The sequence below is a fragment of the Neofelis nebulosa genome, chromosome 2 (genome assembly GCF_028018385.1).
Source record: "Neofelis nebulosa isolate mNeoNeb1 chromosome 2, mNeoNeb1.pri, whole genome shotgun sequence".
Taxonomy (NCBI): Eukaryota; Metazoa; Chordata; class Mammalia; order Carnivora; family Felidae; genus Neofelis; species Neofelis nebulosa.
In genome coordinates this window covers 204,301,512-204,321,670 of record NC_080783.1, presented here as the reverse complement: position 1 = coordinate 204,321,670, position 20,159 = coordinate 204,301,512, and the positions used below count along the sequence as shown (strand labels likewise).

At 49.5% G+C, this 20,159-nt stretch overlaps 1 protein-coding gene across 3 annotated transcripts in view; it reads left to right on the top strand.

The window, feature by feature from the left end:
- The first annotated feature begins 11,076 nt into the window (after positions 1-11,076).
- Positions 11,077-20,159, top strand: part of GRHL3 (grainyhead like transcription factor 3) — a 34,684-nt gene continuing 25,601 nt past the window's right edge. For 2 of the 3 annotated variants that reach the window (XM_058718633.1, XM_058718632.1), the window contains exon 1: positions 11,077-11,331. In XM_058718633.1, coding sequence (XP_058574616.1) covers positions 11,315-11,331 — 17 coding nt within the window. In that variant the 5' untranslated portion in view covers positions 11,077-11,314. Of the gene's footprint in view, positions 11,332-13,887; positions 15,007-20,159 lie in introns of those variants that run through there. The other variant, XM_058718635.1, reaches the window with a different exon arrangement.

The window sequence follows — 20,159 nt, the reverse complement described above, 5'->3', positions numbered from 1 at the left end:
GCTGGTGTTTGTGAAATGTGATCCTGGCAGATAAGACATCTGGCCCTAATGCTTTCTTCCATTCTGTTTTCTCTTGGGGGCACCTTCAACATCACGGATCACAAATCTTACCTAAAAGGAACCCGAATGACCTTCAAACCCAAACCTTTCATTTCACGGTTGAAGGGACTGGTTCGGAGAAGAGAGTTAACTTGCCTAAGGTCAACACAGCCAAGGAGAAGCAGAACTGGAACTCAAACCTTGACCTCCTGCCTCTTGGTCCAGTGCTCTCTCCCCCACTGGGTAACAACAGTACTGGGAGCAGCCGTGTTAAGTGCTTCACATGCATTTCATCCTCACAACCATCTATGAAGTAGATGCTGTTACTGCTGCCATTTTACAGATGGAAGAAACAGACCCAGACAAACAAGCTCAGGGTCACGGCTAACAAAACGCAGAATCAGGATTTGAACTCAGGTCTGGCTCGAAACCTGGAGCTCATGATCATTAACACTAAACTTAACTCTCAATACTCCAAACCACCTCCTGGGCTGCGGGGAGCCTGGAGAGGGGACCAGGTGAAGCAAAAGGCTCCCAAACGTGTCACATCCAGGTGAGGCTAAGTATAAGCTGTCAGTTATCCAAGGGTGACCGAATGAAATATTGTGGGACCCTATATTGGGTCATCAATCACTTCAGAGGCCACTAATAGTTTTGAAATATGGCCACACAGCCAAAGCCACTAGCTAGAGAGTCAGGTCCCTGTCACCTGCCTACGAGACTCTTCTCCTCCTGGAGGTGTCCTCAGGGCCCTTTAATGGGTAATACTGGGGGGTGTCTGCTCATGACTGAGGAGGGTGTGAATGACAGAGCTCGTTGTGAAAGGGGAGGGGGCTGAGGCTGAAGCATCTCTCCAGGGACAGTTGTCAAGGCATGACTCAGATTTCGAAAGAGCCTGGGCAGAGAGAACACTCATGCTCACTTCCCTTCTGAGGATGAGGAATCTGGTGACTAACCTCCATCACCAGGCACATCTGCCCTGGGCTGCGTGCCCTGGTGGCTGGAGCCGAAGAAGAAACAAGACAAGGAACTCACTGTTTCACTGGGAGGCAAGATAAGCCATCTGTAATGACAGCAACAACAGCTGACATTACCAGGACTTAGAACACAAGAGTGGTGCTAAACGCTTTGCGTGTGTTCAGTCATTTAAAACCCTACAATGTAGGAGTTATGCCTACTTTGAAGATGAAGAAACGGAGGCTCCGAGAGATCAAAGAACTTGCCTAAGGTCCCACGGGTGGTAAAGGGTAGAGCCAAGGTTTGAACTCAAGAAGGTTGGCTCCACAATCTATGACCTCAACTAGATGGTGCCCTACCGTGTATTCATGTGTGTGCACGTGCACGTGTGTGGGGCAGACATTCTGCAGTAGAATCCTGCATCCTCTGGAGGGGGAGATTAGCACATCAGCACACTCTCACGGAGTCCCCCAACACGTGAGAATTTGACAATTCCACCAGGAAACCGATTTTGCAGACAGCCAGTTGTAGACAGAGGAAGGAGGCAAGGTTTTCCAGAGTAGAGGGGTTTGGTGAAGGTTCCCCCACCAAGCTTCCTGGTGGGCAGAAACATACCTTATTTGTTCCTCCCCCCGGCCCGTGGCACAAACGCTTGGCCAAAGCAGGTCCTCGCTAAGCTTACTGAATAACTGCTGGCTGAGGCAACATCGACTGGTGGTTCAAGGGCTTGAGCTTTAGAGCCAAATGTCCCGGGTTCGAATCCTAGCATGGTCACTCTAGGGCTGTAGGACACCATCAAGTTCCCTGGCCTTTCCATGCCTCAGTTTCCTTACCTAGAAGATAAGAGGTGGTGATTGTATCTAAATCTTTGGGCAGTTGTAAGGATTGAGTGAAACCGGTCAGAGAACGTGTTCGTCACAGTCTGGCATATAGTTAAGTGCTCAAAAAATAAGAGCTACCGTTATAATTTTTAATGATTCAATGAATCTTCATAGTTGTTTAAATGAATAATGCACATATACAGACAGCAGGTCCTGAAGTGGAGGAGATTCCAGAACATCTGGAAAGTCGAAGGTAGACGTGGTAAATAAATAAACCCAGCCCGAGAGGGAAAGCTGACCGCAGCGTGACAGGTGCCCAGGTAGTGTGGGCAGCCTGTCCGGAGCACAGGCTGAGATGGTGAGTAGGGGCAGGTGGGAGGACTTCTGAGTAGCTGCCCTCCTGAGGGAAGAGCCGGAAAGGCCTGATCTCGGTAGGAGACAGGGTTCGCAAGCACCTCCAGGCCGCAAGAGGCCCCAGAAGCTCTTCTTCCTCCCCTCTTCCTCCTCGCCGCTTGACCACCTGCCACCAAACTGAGGGCCTTAAAAATCTCCCAGCAGACCAGTCATGGATTCAGAAAAACCCGAAGCTGAATGTCTGGGGTCCAAGGTCGAGTACTGAACCTGTGACCGCATGGCCTCTGCCTTCCTGAGAAGGCGCAGGGCCCAGAAGGCCCATGCATGCCCCTCCCTCCCCACTTCTCCAGTGAGATCAGATCTAAATAAACACCAGGGGCAGGCTGGTAAAGAAAGGCATACTGTAAAGAAATAGCAACAACGGACCTTACGGGTTCATTATGCCTACTTGGAACCTCTCTGAGCCTGGAGCAGGCCCCGCCCCACCTAGCCCTACCTCTCTCTCACCTAGGGACACTCCACTAACCCCAGACACTCACTCCTGTTCAGCACTGACACACCAGGACTCTGTGTCCAAGCCAGGTCTTGGACATTTTCCTTGTAGTTCCTCAAGGAAACCCTCATCTGAACCCCGCAAGCCTCCAGTTGGATCCCTGCAGACAGATGAGAAGGGGAAATCATTTTTAGCTTTGTTGGCCATGGTGGCAGTGGGATTAATAGGTGTTTTTCGGCGAGGCTCCCTTTTATTTGAAAGTGGGCAGTAACTTTTTTTTTTTTTAAGTTTCTTTGAGTGTGCAGGAGTGGGGGAGGGGCAGAGAGAGAGGATCCCAAGCAGGCTCTGTGCTGCCAGCGAGGAGCCCAACCTGGGGCTCGAAGCCCAGCGATCTGTGAGATCATGACCTGAGCCAAAATCGGGAGTCAGACGCTTAACCGACTGAGCCACCCAGGCGCCCTGGCAGTACCTTGTTTAACGGTGGCCCTTTTAACATGCAGACTGATGATGGCAATGGGGATGGGTCGCTAAGGCCAGAGAACAGGTGTCTAGAAAGAGTGGGCCTCCGGGGCTGAGCCAGGAGGGTTCTGTTCTTTCCAGAGGGCCCTCTCCTCCTAGGATGGAGGCTGCCTTCCCTGGCTGCCTTTTGCTCTGGCCAGTTCCTGGCAACAGAGAAAGACTTTCCAAAGAGTCCTCTGGCTGCTTCTTCCTTCCCAGCTCAGGGACAAGCCTTCTCTGATTTGCTACTTTTTTAAAACCACAGTTTCCTTTTTCCTTTTCTTTTTTTTTTCTTTTAATGTTTTATTTTATTTGTGAGACAGAGACAGAGTATGAGCAGGGGAGGGGCAGAGAGAGAAGGAGACACAGAATCCGAAGCAGGCTCCAGGCTCTGAGCTGTCAGCACAGAGCCTGACAAGGGGCTCAAACTCACAAACCGCGAGATCATGACCTGAGCCGAGGTCGGACGCTTAACCGAATGAGCTACCCAGGCCTGCCACCCCCCACCCCGCTTTTTTTTTTTTTTTTTTTTATTAGCAGAAGAAATACTGTCCATAAGTAAGCTGAAAGAATAAAATATAAATGACCCCTGATCCATTATCCATGATACTCTCTGGTGTGTATCTTTCCTGTTCTTTTTCTATTCATATAAATGGGTTTTTAAAACAGGAAGTGACTAATATACTAAAAGTAGAATTTGAGATTCAGAAGTAGAAAACAGACCCAGCTTCTAGACCCAGAAGCTTTCAGTAAGTTGCTGCATGAATGGGCCTCCCTTTTCTCGTTTGTAAAAGGGTAACGGCAGCTACCTCATAGGGTTGTCATGAGCATTAAATGAGATAGAACACTGAGCCCAGTGCCTTGCCTACAGTAAGGACTCTAACAATCGTGCTGTAAACTCAGTAAATAACTTTACGGGCCTCCTTTCAAACTGGCTCAGTGTGCAACTACATTCGGGTATCTTATTCATCACTGAGCTTCTGTTGAAGGGTATTTATATTAACTCTAATTTTTTAGGATTATAAACGATGCTCTGATGCATAACCTTGCAGATAACTCTTTGCACCACAGAGATTACTTGCTTAGACTAAATTCTTATGAGTGAAACTGCTAGATCCAAAATGAGCTAAAATCTAAAGCCCACGTTTGGACTGATTCACGTTCCCTCCAGCAAGGAGAGAGCCTGTTCCCTCACCCTTAACAACACTGGGGTTTGGCATTTTCTTTCATCTTTGTCACTTTGGTAAGTGAAACAAACAAACAAACAAACAAACAAACAAACAAACAAACAACACTTGCCTGCTTGTTTTCCAGGTATTCAAACCTTCTCTTGGCTTTTTTAAAGGGACGCTTTGAGGACAGTTTTAGACCCCATAATGATTCTTCCCGTCCAAAGCACTGCCAGGAAGGAACACAGGTGGTGTTAACAGCAGAACTGTGATAAAAACCTCAAGTACAGAACCGAAGAGGGTCTGGATGCTGTCCACCCCTCACCCCTCACAGGCACAACTTCCAGCTTCTTCCATGCTTTCAAATGAGGGCTGTATTTTCTGTGTAGGGTGTGTGGCACGTTTCTCCGCTAAAGTCCAGGGATGGGGTAGAAAAGAATTTTACGATGAAATGTTTACAGAGCTTCAGGCACATGTCCAGGATAGCACTTTGGGGACCCATCAGGCTCCATAATGGTATCCAGGATGATGCTTTATCCAAAACCTGAGGTTCCAATCCAAACTCCTTTCTTAAGTAGGGATGTTTTCTTCGAACATCAAGTTCAAATGGGGCCAAAAATCCAACCCCACCCCACCCCCCTTCACTACCTCCATCCTGATAAAGCCAGAGATAAGCCAGAGATAAAGCATAGGAAACATATTCTAAACTGAAAAGAGCTTCACACATCGGGCTGTTAACAGAGGCTGAGTGTTGAGTGCTTGCTGTGAATTAAGCCACGTACTGAGGCCAGAAATAGGTGGTGGCCAAGGACCCTAAGCTACATGCTCACCTATAGCCCCGGCTATCTTTTATTAGGTACCTACTATTAGCCACTGGCTTTCCATTGAGATCTTATTTAATTTAATCTTCAAATCAACCCCACTGAGGGATGATGGGGAAACTGAAACTTCCAGAAATGAGTCACTGGTCCAAAGGTATATGCTAATAAGAGGAAGTGTAGCGACTCGAACTTTGGAAGTCTTCCTTGGGGGTTGGAGATAGAAGGCAGCAGCCGATTTTCCCAGGATGTCAATTACCTTCTGTACATTGTACATGTTCATCCGTTTTTCATTTATTCAACACATTTATTGAACACTTATGTTGAGACCTGGGACAGGCGCCACATAAGATTTATTTTTCTTTGTGTGGTTTCTGCACTCCAGAATCTTATAAATCCTTCCTACCTTACAAATCCTATCAACCAACCTATCTCCTTTTCTTCCTTTCTTCCCTCCTTCCCTTTTTCCTTCCACCACCCATTCATCCATCCAAGGCTTTATTCTAAGCACTCAGGATGCTGAAAGGACTGCTTCCAAGGCTTTAGGGTCAGGCAGACATTGGTCTGATTCCGTCACTAGTCAGACAGCCAGGTGACCCTAGAGGAGTTCCCTCACCTCTCAGAGCTGTTCCTCTTCTGCAAAGTGGGGATAATTATGACGACTACTTCACAGAACTCCAGGGAATGACATGACCTGCACATAAAGCACCTAGAACTGTGCCTGGCACGTACAGGGACAATGGCACGTACTAAGGACAGCATCTCCTTTAACTTGCGGAGCAATCATTTCACTGAGGAGGAAACTCAGGTAACAAGGAAGTAAAGTGGCTTGCCCAAGGTCTTAGGCAGTTGACTCCGGAGTCGGTATCCTGTAGCAACTTGGCCAGTGCTCCAGGAGTCAAGTCCGTCTGGAGTGGATTATGTGACCCCATTTGACAGGCAGGAATGGGATAAAGCGTCTAAAGCAAGTAGCACAGGGTGAGGGCTCAATTAATGATCATTTTAGGGGCGCCTGGGTGGCGCAGTCGGTTAAGCGTCCGACTTCAGCCAGGTCACGATCTCGCGGTCCGTGAGTTCGAGCCCCGCGTCAGGCTCTGGGCTGACAGCTCAGAGCCTGGAGCCCGTTTCAGATTCTGTGTCTCCCTCTCTCTCTGCCCCTCCCCCGTTCATGCTCTGTCTCTCTCTGTCCCAAAAATAAATAAAAAACGTTGAAAAAAAAAAATTAAAAAAAAAAAAAAAATGATCATTTTAATGAAGTCAAGACTAGAACGGATTCCTGAGCTCCCTGCTTAGAACCTGCAAGTTGGGCAGCCCCCGTTTTCCATGCACACACTTCACAGGGAGGCTCCGAGCAAGGACTTCACGTCTTTACTACCTTTATCTCCACCTTTGCTCCAGGAAGAATGGCGACAGAAGGACCACTTAGTTAATGGGCATTAAAACTGGGGTTTGGGGGTGCCTGAGTGGCAGGTAAGCATCTGATTCTTGATTTCGGCTCAGGTCATGATTTCACAGTCTGTGAGTTTGAGCCCCATGTCAGGCTCTGCGTTGCCTCGCTTGGGATTCTTCCTCTCTCCCTCTCTCTCTCTCTCCTGCTTGGACTCTCTCTCACTCTTTCAAAATAAATAAATAAACAGCAACAACAACAACAGCAAAAAACCCCTGGGGTTTTGTAGGGGTACCTGGCTGGCTCAGTCGGTAGGGTGTGGGGCCCTTGGTCTTGGGGTCATGAGTTTAAATCCCACACTGAGCACAGAGATTACTTAAAAAAATAAAAATATTTATAAACAACAACAACAACTGGACTTTGGTATAGTATTTCTAGTTAAAAAGCAATGCAAGGTCAGTGCAGAAACCTGGTGGGGAAGAGAAGATAGGGAAAAAATTAAAATTCTGTCATTTTAGCACCCACAGAGAAGTATTGTTGACATTTGGGAATTTGTCCTTTCAATATTTTTATGTAGGTCAACAGATTTTCATGAAGTCTTGGATGCCCATGAAGTCTTGATGTGTTAGAAAAAATGGACTGTTCGCAGGGCCATCATGTCCAACAGCGCAAGTCTTGTACCCTAAGGTGGCACTGTGCTTGTGCAGTCCACAACCTCTGCAGACAAACAAAACAGCTCGTGCTCTTAGCATGTACTTAACTCCATGGTCCTAACCTTTACTCCTCCCCAACACGTAAAAAGTGTCACACTCTTTCAGAGATAAATCTGGAAAGGAGAAGGAGGGATTTCCAGAAGTAATCTAGAAAAGGAAACCTGGGTGATCTCGCATGTAACGCCTCCCTTTTGGTGATTCATTAATCTGGTCTCAGAGGCTCCGAGAGAAGAAATTTACCCAGTTGTAGAGCTTCCACCTAGGAAGTGGCCAGCGGCCAGGCAGAACTTGAACCCAGGGCAATCCCTAACTTAATCTAGTTCTACAAGAATGGAGGCAGAAAGATGTGGGTTCAGATTTCAGCTTTTACTTATCAGCTTTTCACTTTTGAGAAATCATTTAACTCCTCTCAGTTTCTTCACCTGTAACATGAGGCAGCAGCTTCCTCATGAGGTTTACATGAGAATTAAATGAGAAAAAAAGGCTATCCTAACAATTACTGAGTGCTCTGGGCCCAGGCATTGCAGAATGCACTTCACGTGCATTATCTCATTTAATCCTCACAATGACCCTATTTCACAGGTGAGGAAACTGAGGCTCAAAAAGCTCAAGTCATTTGCCCAACATCACATGGTTGGGCTGGGCTTTGAACCCAGATCTGTCAGTCTCAGAGCAATACTGTTAGCTAACATAGGTAACTCTTAGCACAGGGCTTCCAACATACAAACGTGAAATAAACAGCAGGCACCATTATTTGCTTACACTGTTGTGAAAATAATTACTATGTCACATGTGACTGGTTGGTCTCTGTTTTCAATCTTCTCGGCCAAGAAACCAAGAATCGGGCCAATCCATAGAGGAGGAGAGATGCCAGCCCAGCTTAGCCCTGGGGCATGCCCAGGCTACACAGGAGGAGGAAAGGGGTGTGGGCAAAGCTTGGGTAGTGTCTCTCTCAAACCTTGGCATCTGTGATTCGTTTAATGAAGGGCTAGAACAGCCCACACCTCACAACTGGGAGGCATAGCTCTGCTGAGGGGTCCGGTAACCTTGTAAACTGGCTCATGGTGCCCGCGCCTACCTACCCTAGACCATTAGTCTATGGTCTCCATCCCACCCAGGGTGCCTTCCCATGTTTGGAGACATAGGACCCCTCTGCCCCATGATCCGGGCCTCTGCTGATCTCTGCAGATGGGTGTGTGTGATTAAAGAGGCAGAATCCAGAAGTAGAGAGAGAGGACCCATTTTAAAAAGTCCAGCGATGGGGGGTGGGAGGGAGGGCAGGGTGGGTGATGGGTATTGAGGAGGGCACCTTTTGGGATGAGCACTGGGTGTTGTATGGAAACCAATTTGACAGTAAATTTCATATATTAAAAAATAAATAAATAAATAAATAAATAAAAAAAAAAAAAAAAAAAAAAAGTCCAGCGAGCACAGACACGCCGCCCGGAATCCCAGCCTCCATCTGAGCCCAGCCAACATGAGTCACCTCCACAGCCCTTTACCTGTGAGTTGCAACACAGCTGACAGAAACTCCCAGCCTTCCAGGAGGCGGGCAGACCAGTGTGCCATCCCTTGGGCCGCAGTGAGCTTTGCAGTTACAGCTGGCACCGAATGGCTCTCCTGCCACCAATAACATCTGCAAAGTGGTTGGGCACCGGCTCTGTTCTTGGATCAAATCCCAGCTCCAGCTCCACACTTCTAAGCTCTGCAGCTTGAGTAACTTACTCAGTCACTTGTACTTCAGTTTCCTCATCTCTAAAACAAGGACAACCAAAGCGCCCATCTCACAGGGTCCCTATGAGGATTAAGTGAGACGATGCACGTAATGGCAGAGCACGACGCCTGATATGCGGTATACCGAGCACCTACCGTCCGCCAGACCCGTAGTAGGCACCGGAGGTTCAAAAGCGAACAGGACAGACAAGGTCTTTACTCTAATGGAGTTCACATTCCTAAAAGGGGGGGGGGGGGGGGGATGAACAATAAACAATTAGAAAAATATAAAAAGGCTGTAAGAGCTTTGCAGAGAGCCAAATAAAGTGGTGTGATATAGTGACTGAATGTGACTTTAACAAGGGCAGCTGGGGGGCCTGGGTGGCTCAGTTGGTTGAGTGTCCGACTTTGGCTCAGGTCATGATCTTGAAGTTTGTGAGTTAGAGCCCCACAAGGGGTTCTGTGCTGACAGTTCAGAGCCTGGAACCTGCTTCAGATTCTGTCTCCCTCTCTCTCTGCCCCTCCCCTGCCCGTGCTCTTTGTCTGTCTCAAAAATAAATGTTAAAAAAATTAAAAAACAAACCCCCCCCCCCCATAACCCAGAAAAAACAAGGGCAACTGGGAAGGCCCACTCTGAGCTGATACTTTATTAGCAATTACTATTACTATTTACTGTTATTCATCAGGGTCCCCTTGGCTGCCACCAACACAGCCTCCAGTGAGAAACCAACCTCTGACATTTCTCAAACCCAGTACCCTTTCTCCACAGGCCTGACCTCACCCTGAGAAGGCTCCTTCAGATTCTGACTTTACCCTGAAAACCTCCATCATATTGGCAGGAGGAGCTGAAACCGCACCCTTCCCTGAGAGAGAAAGGAGTGGGCCAAGGCGAGGCTCCCAGGAAGACAGAGCAAAGAGATAATTTGCTAAAAGGGAAGAGGGGGTGGGCAGAGAACAGAAAGAGAGAGGGAAGAAACAGACACCAAGATCTGTAGCTTAGATTTAATTTCAAATTAATCCTGGTGGAAGCTCTAAAAACAGCTCTAGCATTCTTCTAATTGTGTCTGTGGATCTTTCGGGTTTACCAACCTTGTTCCTCACAGAGCCAGCTCATGGCAATTATTCCACAATTACTTAGTCTGAGCAGTATCTGATTTCTCCTGTGTTTCCAACGAGGAAGAAAGCGCTTATTAGGCTCTGTGAAATGACCAGCTAGCTAAGGCTTCAGAGGTGGTGGACTTCAACTTTTCCATCCCTTCTGTGCTGGCCAAAGGTATCTGGTTTGCTCATCTCTCATTCGGATCTGTATCACACCAAAGAAAAGGCTGCTTCCCACCCTATCTCCACCCCCCCACCACATGCACACACACTCCAATTGTAGACTCCTCAAGAACAGTGACCCTGTCTTCTTGGCCTCCGTCTCCTCAGAACCCAGAGTAGGGCCTGGCACACAACAGGTGCTCAGTAAATCATCTGTTGAATTGCCAGATGACTTCAGCTCTAAGCGACAGCCAGACTTGGAGATGACTGAAGATTCAGATCTGGGCTCTGACACTCAACTAGCTTTACCCCTGGGCAAGTCAATTTACCTCTCCCGCCTCCATTTCCTCACCCGTTAAGTGTGTTGGGAAGGAAGGGGGTGCAGTAATAATATCAGCCACGCTGGGTTACTGTGAGAATCAAAAGAACTCACTTGAATAACTGTAAGATTATTCAAAAATAACATACTGTTATCTTAAGGGGAAAGCTCTGAAAAACAAAGGGAATTTACACACAGGACTCCCCCACCCCCATACGGTGGGGGTGGGGCGGGGAGATCGGCTCTCTGAGAATTCCCCAGCGACTGAAGTATTTGACGCTGGGTAGAGGAAGGGGCAAAGGAATTGAGGGGATGTTCCCAAGTATCCAGGATACTAACTAGAAACAGAACTCGACCTTTAGCCAAGTATCTGTCTCTGTACTTTTCCTCTATCTTCTCTCCAGCATTTTTTTCCCCTCCCTCTCTCCTCCCTCTTCTCCACCTCCCACCCCCTCACCTAGGAAGGAATTGGCCAGCTCCACCCAGCCGGCCCCCCTTGGCTCCGCCCCCAACGCGGCAGGCCAAGAGTTAACAGCTGCACCTGTTGAGGCATACCTGCTGTCGCCGGCACCTGTACCCACAGCCAATCAGCACCAGCGCTGCCGGGAACCTACCTGTCAGCAAAATCCCGACACTCAAACCTCAACATAAATCAAACACTTCCCTGGGCAGGGAATGTCTGTGTCAGGCCAGAGTTAGAGACAAGCGGTCAGCAGAGCCTCAGTGCTGGTGCCCGTCTTCATCTTTGAGCTTGGGAGCCTGGGAGCAAGAAGATGTCGAATGAACTTGAGTGAGTAAACATTGGTGGATGCCTGGCGCTCTCTGAGCATGGAGGCTCCGTGGGGTTTCCAGAAGGGGGAAGCGCAGGGAGGCCGGCGCCAGGATTCACAGAGCAATTTGTAAGGGTAAATGAATGGGCTGACGATCTCACTTTGACGTGTTGAGGCAAGCCCCATCTCAAGCTAGAGTTGAGTGTTTCCCTGGGAAAATAGGTTTTTTTCTCTCTCTCTCCACGCTGAGCAGTTTCGAGCCGGGTAGGGAAACACAGAGGACTGAAACCGCGAAGGCTGTCGGCACCACTTTCTAATACTCTTAAAGGGACTCAGAAATCAGCTCCAATCCCAACTAGGCTATCTTCTTGCCAAAAGGAACTTCTTTAAGGTAGTTCTAAGAGCAGTCTTAGGCGGAGAGCTGGCTTTCTCTAAAGGGGCTTGTTTGTTGGGTTGGAACAGTCCCAAGGGGGAAGGTTACAGAGTGGTGTTTAAACATATGGGCTCTGTAGTCAGCCTGACCTAGGTTCAAATCCAGACTCTGCTCCTTATGGGGTATGCGATCTTGGACAAGTCATTCAACTCACCTGAGCCTCATTTACTTCATCCAGAAAATGGGCACAAGAATGTTTTGCAGGGTTCCTGACGGAGTTGTGTGTGATAAAAACTGTAAAATGCTGAGCACAGAGCTCGGGTCTGAAGATGCATTAACAAAATGTAGTTGATTTTATTCAGAGGCAGTTCTAAGTCTGAAGAAGCTGAGATGTGGTTTTCAGTGAGGTCATCTCCATTGCCTGGCAGGATGCAGTGCCTTCCTGCCCGTATGAGATTTAGACTCCCCACTGGCTGATGCTGATCTTCACCACGGACCCCCTGCTTAGGGTCTAGACCTCAGAGAAGGTGGCTTGGAGCTGGGATTCTGGGCTGCTTTAGTTTGGGTTCAGGGAATTGGCAGATGCCAGGCTTCTAAAACAGACTCTCCTTGCTATGCTCAGAGGTGAGTGGGCAGAGACAAGGGCGGAACCATCTTTTTTTCTAGCTACTCCTCAATAAATTGTTTTAAGAACATGAGATCTGCGGGGGACAATTGGTGGGTCCTAATTGCAGACAGTGTTCCATGACACCCGCTAGCTCTTGAGTTCTCCTGGATTAGCCAACTATGTCCATAGTACACTGACTGGGCATCAGATTTCACTTAACAAACTCCCTGGGGTTGACGATGTGTTGACAACTGGAATAAAAGCAGGGGCACTGGAGGCAACACCGGGGTTCAAATACCAGCTGTCGCTAATGAGCTGTGTGACCTTGCACAAGTCACTTCACCTACCTGAGTCTCTGTTTCCTCACTTGTAAATTGTGGATGCCATAGTGGAGTTGTTGGGGGACCCAACTACTTTGGAAAAGTGATTAAAGCCTGATGAGGAGCAAACTAACAATACCCTCGTTCCTTCACAGAGAAATAACCGATGAGTATTTATGAGCCTCTTGCTTTTTATTTTTCCACACTCCTAAAACAAACAAAAATCTTACGTCTTTATCCCACGTAGATCTGCTGGTTAACACTGCAGAGGCTGCAGACAGAATCTGCTCATTAGTGCCCCTTTGGGGGGGGGTGGGGGGAGGGGTTGGTAAGTGTCCTGAAGCTGGGATACTTGAACAGAAAGGTTTCCTGATTTTCTCCTTCTTAATGACTTGGGTTTGAAGTCTGATCAGCTGACAGTGGACACTTCTCTGATCCGATTGGGGGAGGGGGAGGGGAACCTGTGCCCGCAGAGTAATTGCAGACAGACTCGGAAGCCACCATCTGAGAGATTACAAGGACAGAGCCTCAGTGCCCTGGGGCTGGGCTACACTTACGGATAAGGGGGGGGGGGGGGGGGAGGGTGTCAAGTGCTTGGCTTGCAACTTTTGAGTAGTTGCTGCTGGTGCTGCTGTGACCACAGGCTTGGCTGCCGAATTCCCCCCCCCCCAACCCCCCCAAAAGTGCCGAGTTAGGAGGGCTGGTTCTAGCGTCCATCTTGAGCTCCGACAGTGTGATGAACTCTTGCCAGGCCTTGGTGTGGTGGGAAAAGCCGGGCTCGTGGAGGACTAAATGCTGCCACTTGGCAACCGCAGGATCCTGGTGAAATTTGTTTCTCCTCTCCGACCCTCTGTGTACTCCTCGGTCCAACATGGGCTGTGCACACCCACCTGGCAGGGAAACAATGCGCTCCGGCGTGCGGGCCACCCGGCCCGGGGCAGGCCTCGGGTGGAAGGCGGCACTTCGAAGGCCGGGTCCTGGGGTGCATGGCGGCGCGTAGTTAGAACCCCGCTCGAGGCAGCTTGCGGGTGGAGCACTCCGGCCTTTCATGTGGTGGGGCCCAGCGCCTGCCGGGTGGGTCTGCCAGCCTCGGGGCCAACGCAGGCCGCCTCGGGTGCCGCCAGTGGGCGCCGTCTGCTGCCCCCGGGCTAGAGCCGCCGCAAGGGATCCTGGGGCTGCGCGAGGCGCAGGAAGTCGCGGCCTGGCGCGCTCCTCTCGCGGGACGCAGTGGGCGCCTGCGCGCAGCCCGCCGTGGCTTTCTGCGGGTGGGGGCGGTCCGCTTACGGCCCCGGGTGTTATCCCGGTTGCTGTGGGTCCTTCGGGACCTGGTGTGTGCCTGGCGCACCTGCCCTGGCTCGCCCCGCCCAGGAGGAAATGAAGCGTTAGGAGACTAAGTGATCAGCACATAGTAGGTCTAGTCGAGTGGAGGAGAGAGAGTGAAGTGAGCGAGGCGCACCAGGATTCCGTTCTCCAGCCTGGCACGGTCTTCGGACTGAGAGCCCACCTGCCGCCTAGAATTTTCTCCCTCCCGAAAGCCTTGGAGAGACGGGACTGCCCGTGGGAGGGGGACAGGGGACGTCCCAGTGGGTGACCGCAGGCCTCTGTCGCCGCTCCATCTGATCTCCAGGAGCGCCAGGCTCCAGACTGCCTGGAGCGCTGAAAGAGTTAACCAGGAACGCCTCCCCACTGCGGTTTTGTGGTCGAAACCATGATTGCCAGGAGCAAATTTTTGTCGTGCACAAGGTGTGTTATTAAAAGTCGGAGTTACGCTGCTGGTGAATGAAAAGTTAAGAGCCCTCATTAAGCTCGGCCTGTAAAACAGGCGGACTGAGGCTGAGACAACCCTAACGGCGGCGGCTCCGGGTGCGGGACGCTCCTGAGGCTCCTGCTACTGCCCTGGCTGCCCAGGCACAGCGAGGGCCCGGGGTCAGGTGCCTGGAGCCAAAGGGGGCGTCGGGGGTCCACCCAGAGGAAGCGGAGCCGGAGGAAGGGCGGACAGGAGGAAGGGCCACAGGGCCGAAACAGAAATAGCATACTGGAAGCTTTCCCTTTGGTTAAAGCAAAAGCAACAGCCAAGCATTGACCCGAGGGCCGACTCCACAGCAGACACGGTGCCCGGTGCTTGGTAAATACATGATCTCCTTTAACTCTCCCAACAATCCAGTGAGGATGGGAGCATAAGTGCAGTGTTGCTCAAGGACGGGTCTGAGGCTTGCCCCAGGCTTGCTCAAGATCTCAAGGAAGAGCTGGAATCTTCACCGGGTCTCAACCGAGGGGCTAGAAGGATGTTCCACACCAATGTGTCACCCTGCTTCCTATCTGCACAGATATTGAAAAAAGAGGAGGAGATACGCCAACCTGTTAATAGTGGTTATCTCTGAGTGGAGGAATGCAGGTGAATTCTGGTCTCTGCTTCCAATTTTCTCTGTGTTTTACATTTTGTATATTGTGGTTTTACATACCTATGTTACTTTTGAAATGGGGAAGGTGAGGAGAGAGAGCCATTCTTTTGCAGAGAGAGAATTATTGGTTCACCTAAAACTGATGTTCTCAAAGTGTGGTTCCTGGACCAGCATCATCATCTTCACCACCTGGGAACTTGTTAGAAATGCAAATTCTCAGCCTCACCCTAGACCTACTGAATCAGAAATTCTGGGGGTGGGGTTCAGCAATATGTGTTTTAACAGGCCCTCCAGGCGATTCTGATGCATGTTCAAGTTTAAGAACCATTGGCCTAGAAGACCTGGCAGAGGATTGGGAGACAAGAGGTTCCCAGATCCTCTTCTGACCTGCCACGTAGTTGCTGGGTCAGCAAGCTGAGAGCTCGTTGCTATGGGGGTCACGCTTGTGTTTGAGCCCAGCTCTGCCATGTAGGGACCAGGTGACTTTTGGTTGAGCTCCTTAACCTTTCTAGGTGTCAGTGCTGTATGTGTAAATTAGTGATAATACACCCCCCCCCACACACACACACACACACAGGTCAAGTATGAGAATGAAAAGGCACAGGGCCTGATGCTTTTAAATAACAGTTCCTTTTCCTTCCTGTGTTGCCCTTCCCCTCTTGGGAACTCAGCATTTGCAAAATGGAGCAAATAATCCTGGCTTCCTTTCATCTTCTAAAAAAGTCAGAACTGACCTAGTGGATGTCCTGAAGGGAAATTATCTCACCAATATTTGGTGTTATTTCACTGGTGGGTGGAGCACCCGGGCAGCAAGAATTGGAAACTTTTGAGGGCAGGGACAGCGTGGTGTTTACCTTTGTGCCCTAGTACCCAGCACAGGGCTTATTATAGGGTAACTCTCAGTGAATGTTTATTGGATGAATCAGTGCGTGAATGAATGAAGGGATGTGGCACCCTGGGTTTAGAGGTGGATTTCAATTTCTTTTCACATCTCAATTGAAAGAGGGAACAAGGGGTGCCTGGGTGGCTCAGTTGGTTGGGCGTCTGACTTGATTTTGGCTTAGGTCATGATCCCGGGGCTGTGGGATCGAACCCTATGTTGGGCTCTGCACTGAGCCTGGAGCCTGCCCCTTTTCCCTGCTCACACACTCATTCACTCACTCCCTAAAATTAAAAAAAAGTGGGGGAGGGACAAGAAAATTGGACAGGAAACGAGAAGGACATAGCACGAAAGAAAAATTCCCATAGAGGGCAGGATTTTTCAAAGAGGAGAAAGCGAGTTTCTGTTATAATTAGAAAATGGCACATAATTAATTTGCGTGCAACTAGGAGAGTTGGCTGGAGCCTGGCCGCCCTCAGCTTGCCCACCTGAAGCCGGATGATGAAGCTGACAATGCCTGCCTCTCTTATCTGGGAATCTCCAAGCTTTAAGTCTCCTGTTGCTGCTAGGAGGAGGTGTCCCATTTACAGGCGGGAGAAGGTGAGGCTGTGAGTTGCCGTGCAATTTGATGGGGGCTGCCCTGCAAAGTGAGTAATAATAACGATAATAGTTCGCATTATTATGTGCCGGCACTCTGCTGATTACCTGCATTATCTCATTGCATTTTCCAACAGTAATACCTCATAAAGCTGCAAAGATGAAATAAAACAATGACTAGAAATTGTTGGGCCGGCACCTGGTGCTTGTTAAGCCCTCGAGTGAACAGTAGCTATCATAATAATTCTGTGAGGTTAGTACTCTCGTCTTTCCCTCTTTTTACAGGTAAGAAAATTGAGGCACAGAGAGGTCAAGTTGCATTAAGTCACACAGCTAGTAACTAGCAGAGCTGAAACTGGAAGCAGGTTTGCCAAACTCTGGGGCCCACCCCGTAGTCATGAGCTCACACTACCTCGTTCAAAGTGGCATCACAATAGAGCCATGCGCTAGGCTCCCTCTTTTCTCCATCGAGGCCCCCAAAGAGCCCCCAGCATGTGACAAGGCGCATCTCACAACCTGTGCATCCAGAAACCAGATGGGCCACTGGCAAGCGCGAGAACCCCAGAGTGCTCCCGTCATGCCCAGGGGACCACTGTGCATGGGACTGACTGATAAATGATTCCTCGGTGAGCGGTTGTGGCAAGGCCTCCCTGTGGGTAATTAGTGAGTGTGATTGATCACTGCTGAGGAGGCTGGGTGGCTCACGACAGGGTTTGCAAGTTACTGGGTGTATCTGGGTGTCCACACCCAGCTCAGGTGGCCCCTGGAACTCTTCCTCCTCGGGCTGGAGGGAAGTGGGACCCAGCTCACTGGATCTATCCTGTGCCAGGCAGGGGCTTGAGGCTACCCCCGTGGTGGTGAGTTTTCTTCTCCCTTCTGCAAAATTGAGTAAGAGTCCTTCCTTTTACATCTCTGAATTATTGAAATGCCTTTGAGGTGGGGCAATGATTCAATTTAGTACTAGCTGGGAAGCTAAAAGACTCAACTCTCAACCCTGCTCTGTGCTGAGTGTCCTTTGACAAAGTCACACTTTGTCTAAGAGACTAGAGTTTGAAAGTCCCTTTGCACCCTGAATTGAACCCCAAAGCCCTCAAGTAATGGCTCAGACACATTTACTTAGTATCATTGGGAGTTTCAAGTGGTTCTCAGCCCGAAGGCAGTGGGCACTCGGAGCCCAAAAGGACTTGGGAGGAAACCCTCTTCATCACCCTGGGCTTCCTCCAGCCCGGTGCCCAGAAAGATCCAGGGTAGAGTCAGGAGGCTAAGAGTATGGCTGGGGGTGGAACAGCTGGTGCCACACCCCTCCCATGCTGTGGGCCCACAGTGAGCCGCTGGGGCAAGGCCCCACCCACATGAGAACCCCTGCTTGGGCAGTTTGCACATCCCCACAGGCTCGGGACAGGGGCTTCAGGAAGTGAAGCTTAACAGGTAGACGCCCGAACTCCTCTCTCTTGATCTTCTTTCCAACCCTCTCCCAAGTGGAGGAGAAGGCTGGACCGGGGAGGCTCTGAGGAGGCAGCCTTGTGAAGGTTCTTGATGTTAGAAACCAGAGACCTCTGTTCTAAGCTTTATGCCGTGAGCTACTAGCTGGGTGGCCTGAGGCACGCCAGTGGCCCTCTCTGTGGCTCAACTTTTCCTGCTATCACACGGGGGATAGTCATACGTTCCCTCCCTACTTTACAGGGGCGTTGCAGGATCAGAGGTGATGACAAATGTATGAGAAGCATGTTGAAAAATATAACACGCTATGCAAATGAGAGGGATTATCAAATCTCTGACTTGAGTTTCCTCCTCAGTGGGCTGGCCTTCCTTGAAACAAGGCGACTTATGCAAAAAACCTGGCACACAGTAGGTGGACAAGCTCTGGGAGCGGTCCCAGGCTTATGCCTTTGATCTTGTGTCTCTTCTCCTCTGCTCTGGAAGATCCAAAATCCTCCCCACCTATCTCACTGCTCCCTCTTCCCTCCAGTACTCCTCTTAACAACATCCGGTTACTCCCCAGACTTTAGGCAGGTCAGGCTCCTGCTGCCTTTCCTTCATCGCTGTCTTCGCCTAATGTTCGGTGTTTGTTTTTGTGGTTTTGTCTGTCTTCCTGCCACTGAAATGCAACCTGCATGATGGCAGGGATGACCTCGTTGTCTTGTTTGCCTAGGACAAGGCCTGGCACATAGTAGTTACTTGATAAATATTTGTTAAGATCAGGGATGGAGGGTTGGATGGATGCCACCCATATTTATTGGGTTTTTCCTCTCTTCTGTGTCCCTTCTTGGAAACTAATTGTCGGTGGAAAAGTGACTAGTTGTGGAGTTAGATCCCAGGAGGGCTGGCTTTGTAACTCACTTGACCAGTCCCCTGGAACAGGTCACCTAACATCTGTGTTGTCTATTTCCTGGTCTGTAAAGTAAAGATAATAACACACCATGTATGTTGGGAGGCCCCATGGGATAATGAACGTGAAAGTCAAGGCGAGGGGTTATTACACTGTCTCTTTTGTTTTTGACACAGAACCTTGTTCACAGGAGGCTTAGGGAGGATGTTAATTTAAGAACCTTAGGCAGAGTCTCCCCTTTACTCTCATTTGGGGGGCCATGATGATAGTGATGATGATGGCTATTATTTACTGAGTGATTATTCTCTGGCAGGCTCTAGGCTAAGCACACTTCTTACGTTAATGCATTTAATTCTCCTAACAGCCCATGAGATTAGCCCCACTCGAAAGTAGCCATTCCTGGTGACTCCCTCACATGACTGTTTTAATTTTCTTCACAGCACTTATCACTGACTAAAATTAACTCATTTACTCCTTGTTTGTGGTCTGTCCTCCCCAATTAAACTGTAAGTTCCATGGGAGCAGAGCCTTATCTGTCTTGTTCTTGGCTGATTCACCAAGGCCTAGAGAGTCCCTGACTGGGTGCACAGAAGACATTCAGGAGACCCATCTAACAGATGAGGAAATAGGCTCAGAGAGGCTAATGCCTTACCCAAGGACACACAGTTGACTTGGGTCTGTCAGGTTATGACTCTGGTGCTGTTTCTTTGCATGGTGCTGCTCAGGGTTCTTCTATGCCCTGGTAGAGATCTGACATCAAGAAGGCTGCCCAAGGCCAAGTCCTCTGGCCATCCTGTTCTCCCCCATTCTCCTTCCTCCTTCTTGTAGCCGAGGAGTTCTGCCTTGGGCCAACAGAGAGTTGGTGGAAGCCCTTGAGAAGGTGACTGCACAGGGTGAGAGTCACCTTGTCTCCCCTCCTTATTCCGGCTCTGTCACCCTTAAGTAAGGCTCACTACCTGGAACTCTTCACGTCTCTCACCCACTGGGCCCTTGATCCTCAATTCCAGTGTTAAGTGAAGGATACCAGAAGTTCTTGGATTTCAGGATTTGGCACATAAGTCAATGCCAATCTTATCCATAGTCAAGACTTTCTGGAAGCCAAGTGCTTAGTCTGGGAACATGAAATTGATTGGTAGCACGAGCAGGCACGGGGACGAAGACACTAGGGCTCCCAGCTCCTGGCCAGAAACTTCCAGTCATCTTGCTTTCTTACTCAGTTCCTCCTTCCTTGTGTGGGTGGAAAATCCTTTTCTGTATGTCAGTGGACCATTTGTTCAATGTATTGCAGAGGAGGGGAATTTCCAGAATAAGAAAGGCATCCCGAAAGGAGACGAGCATGG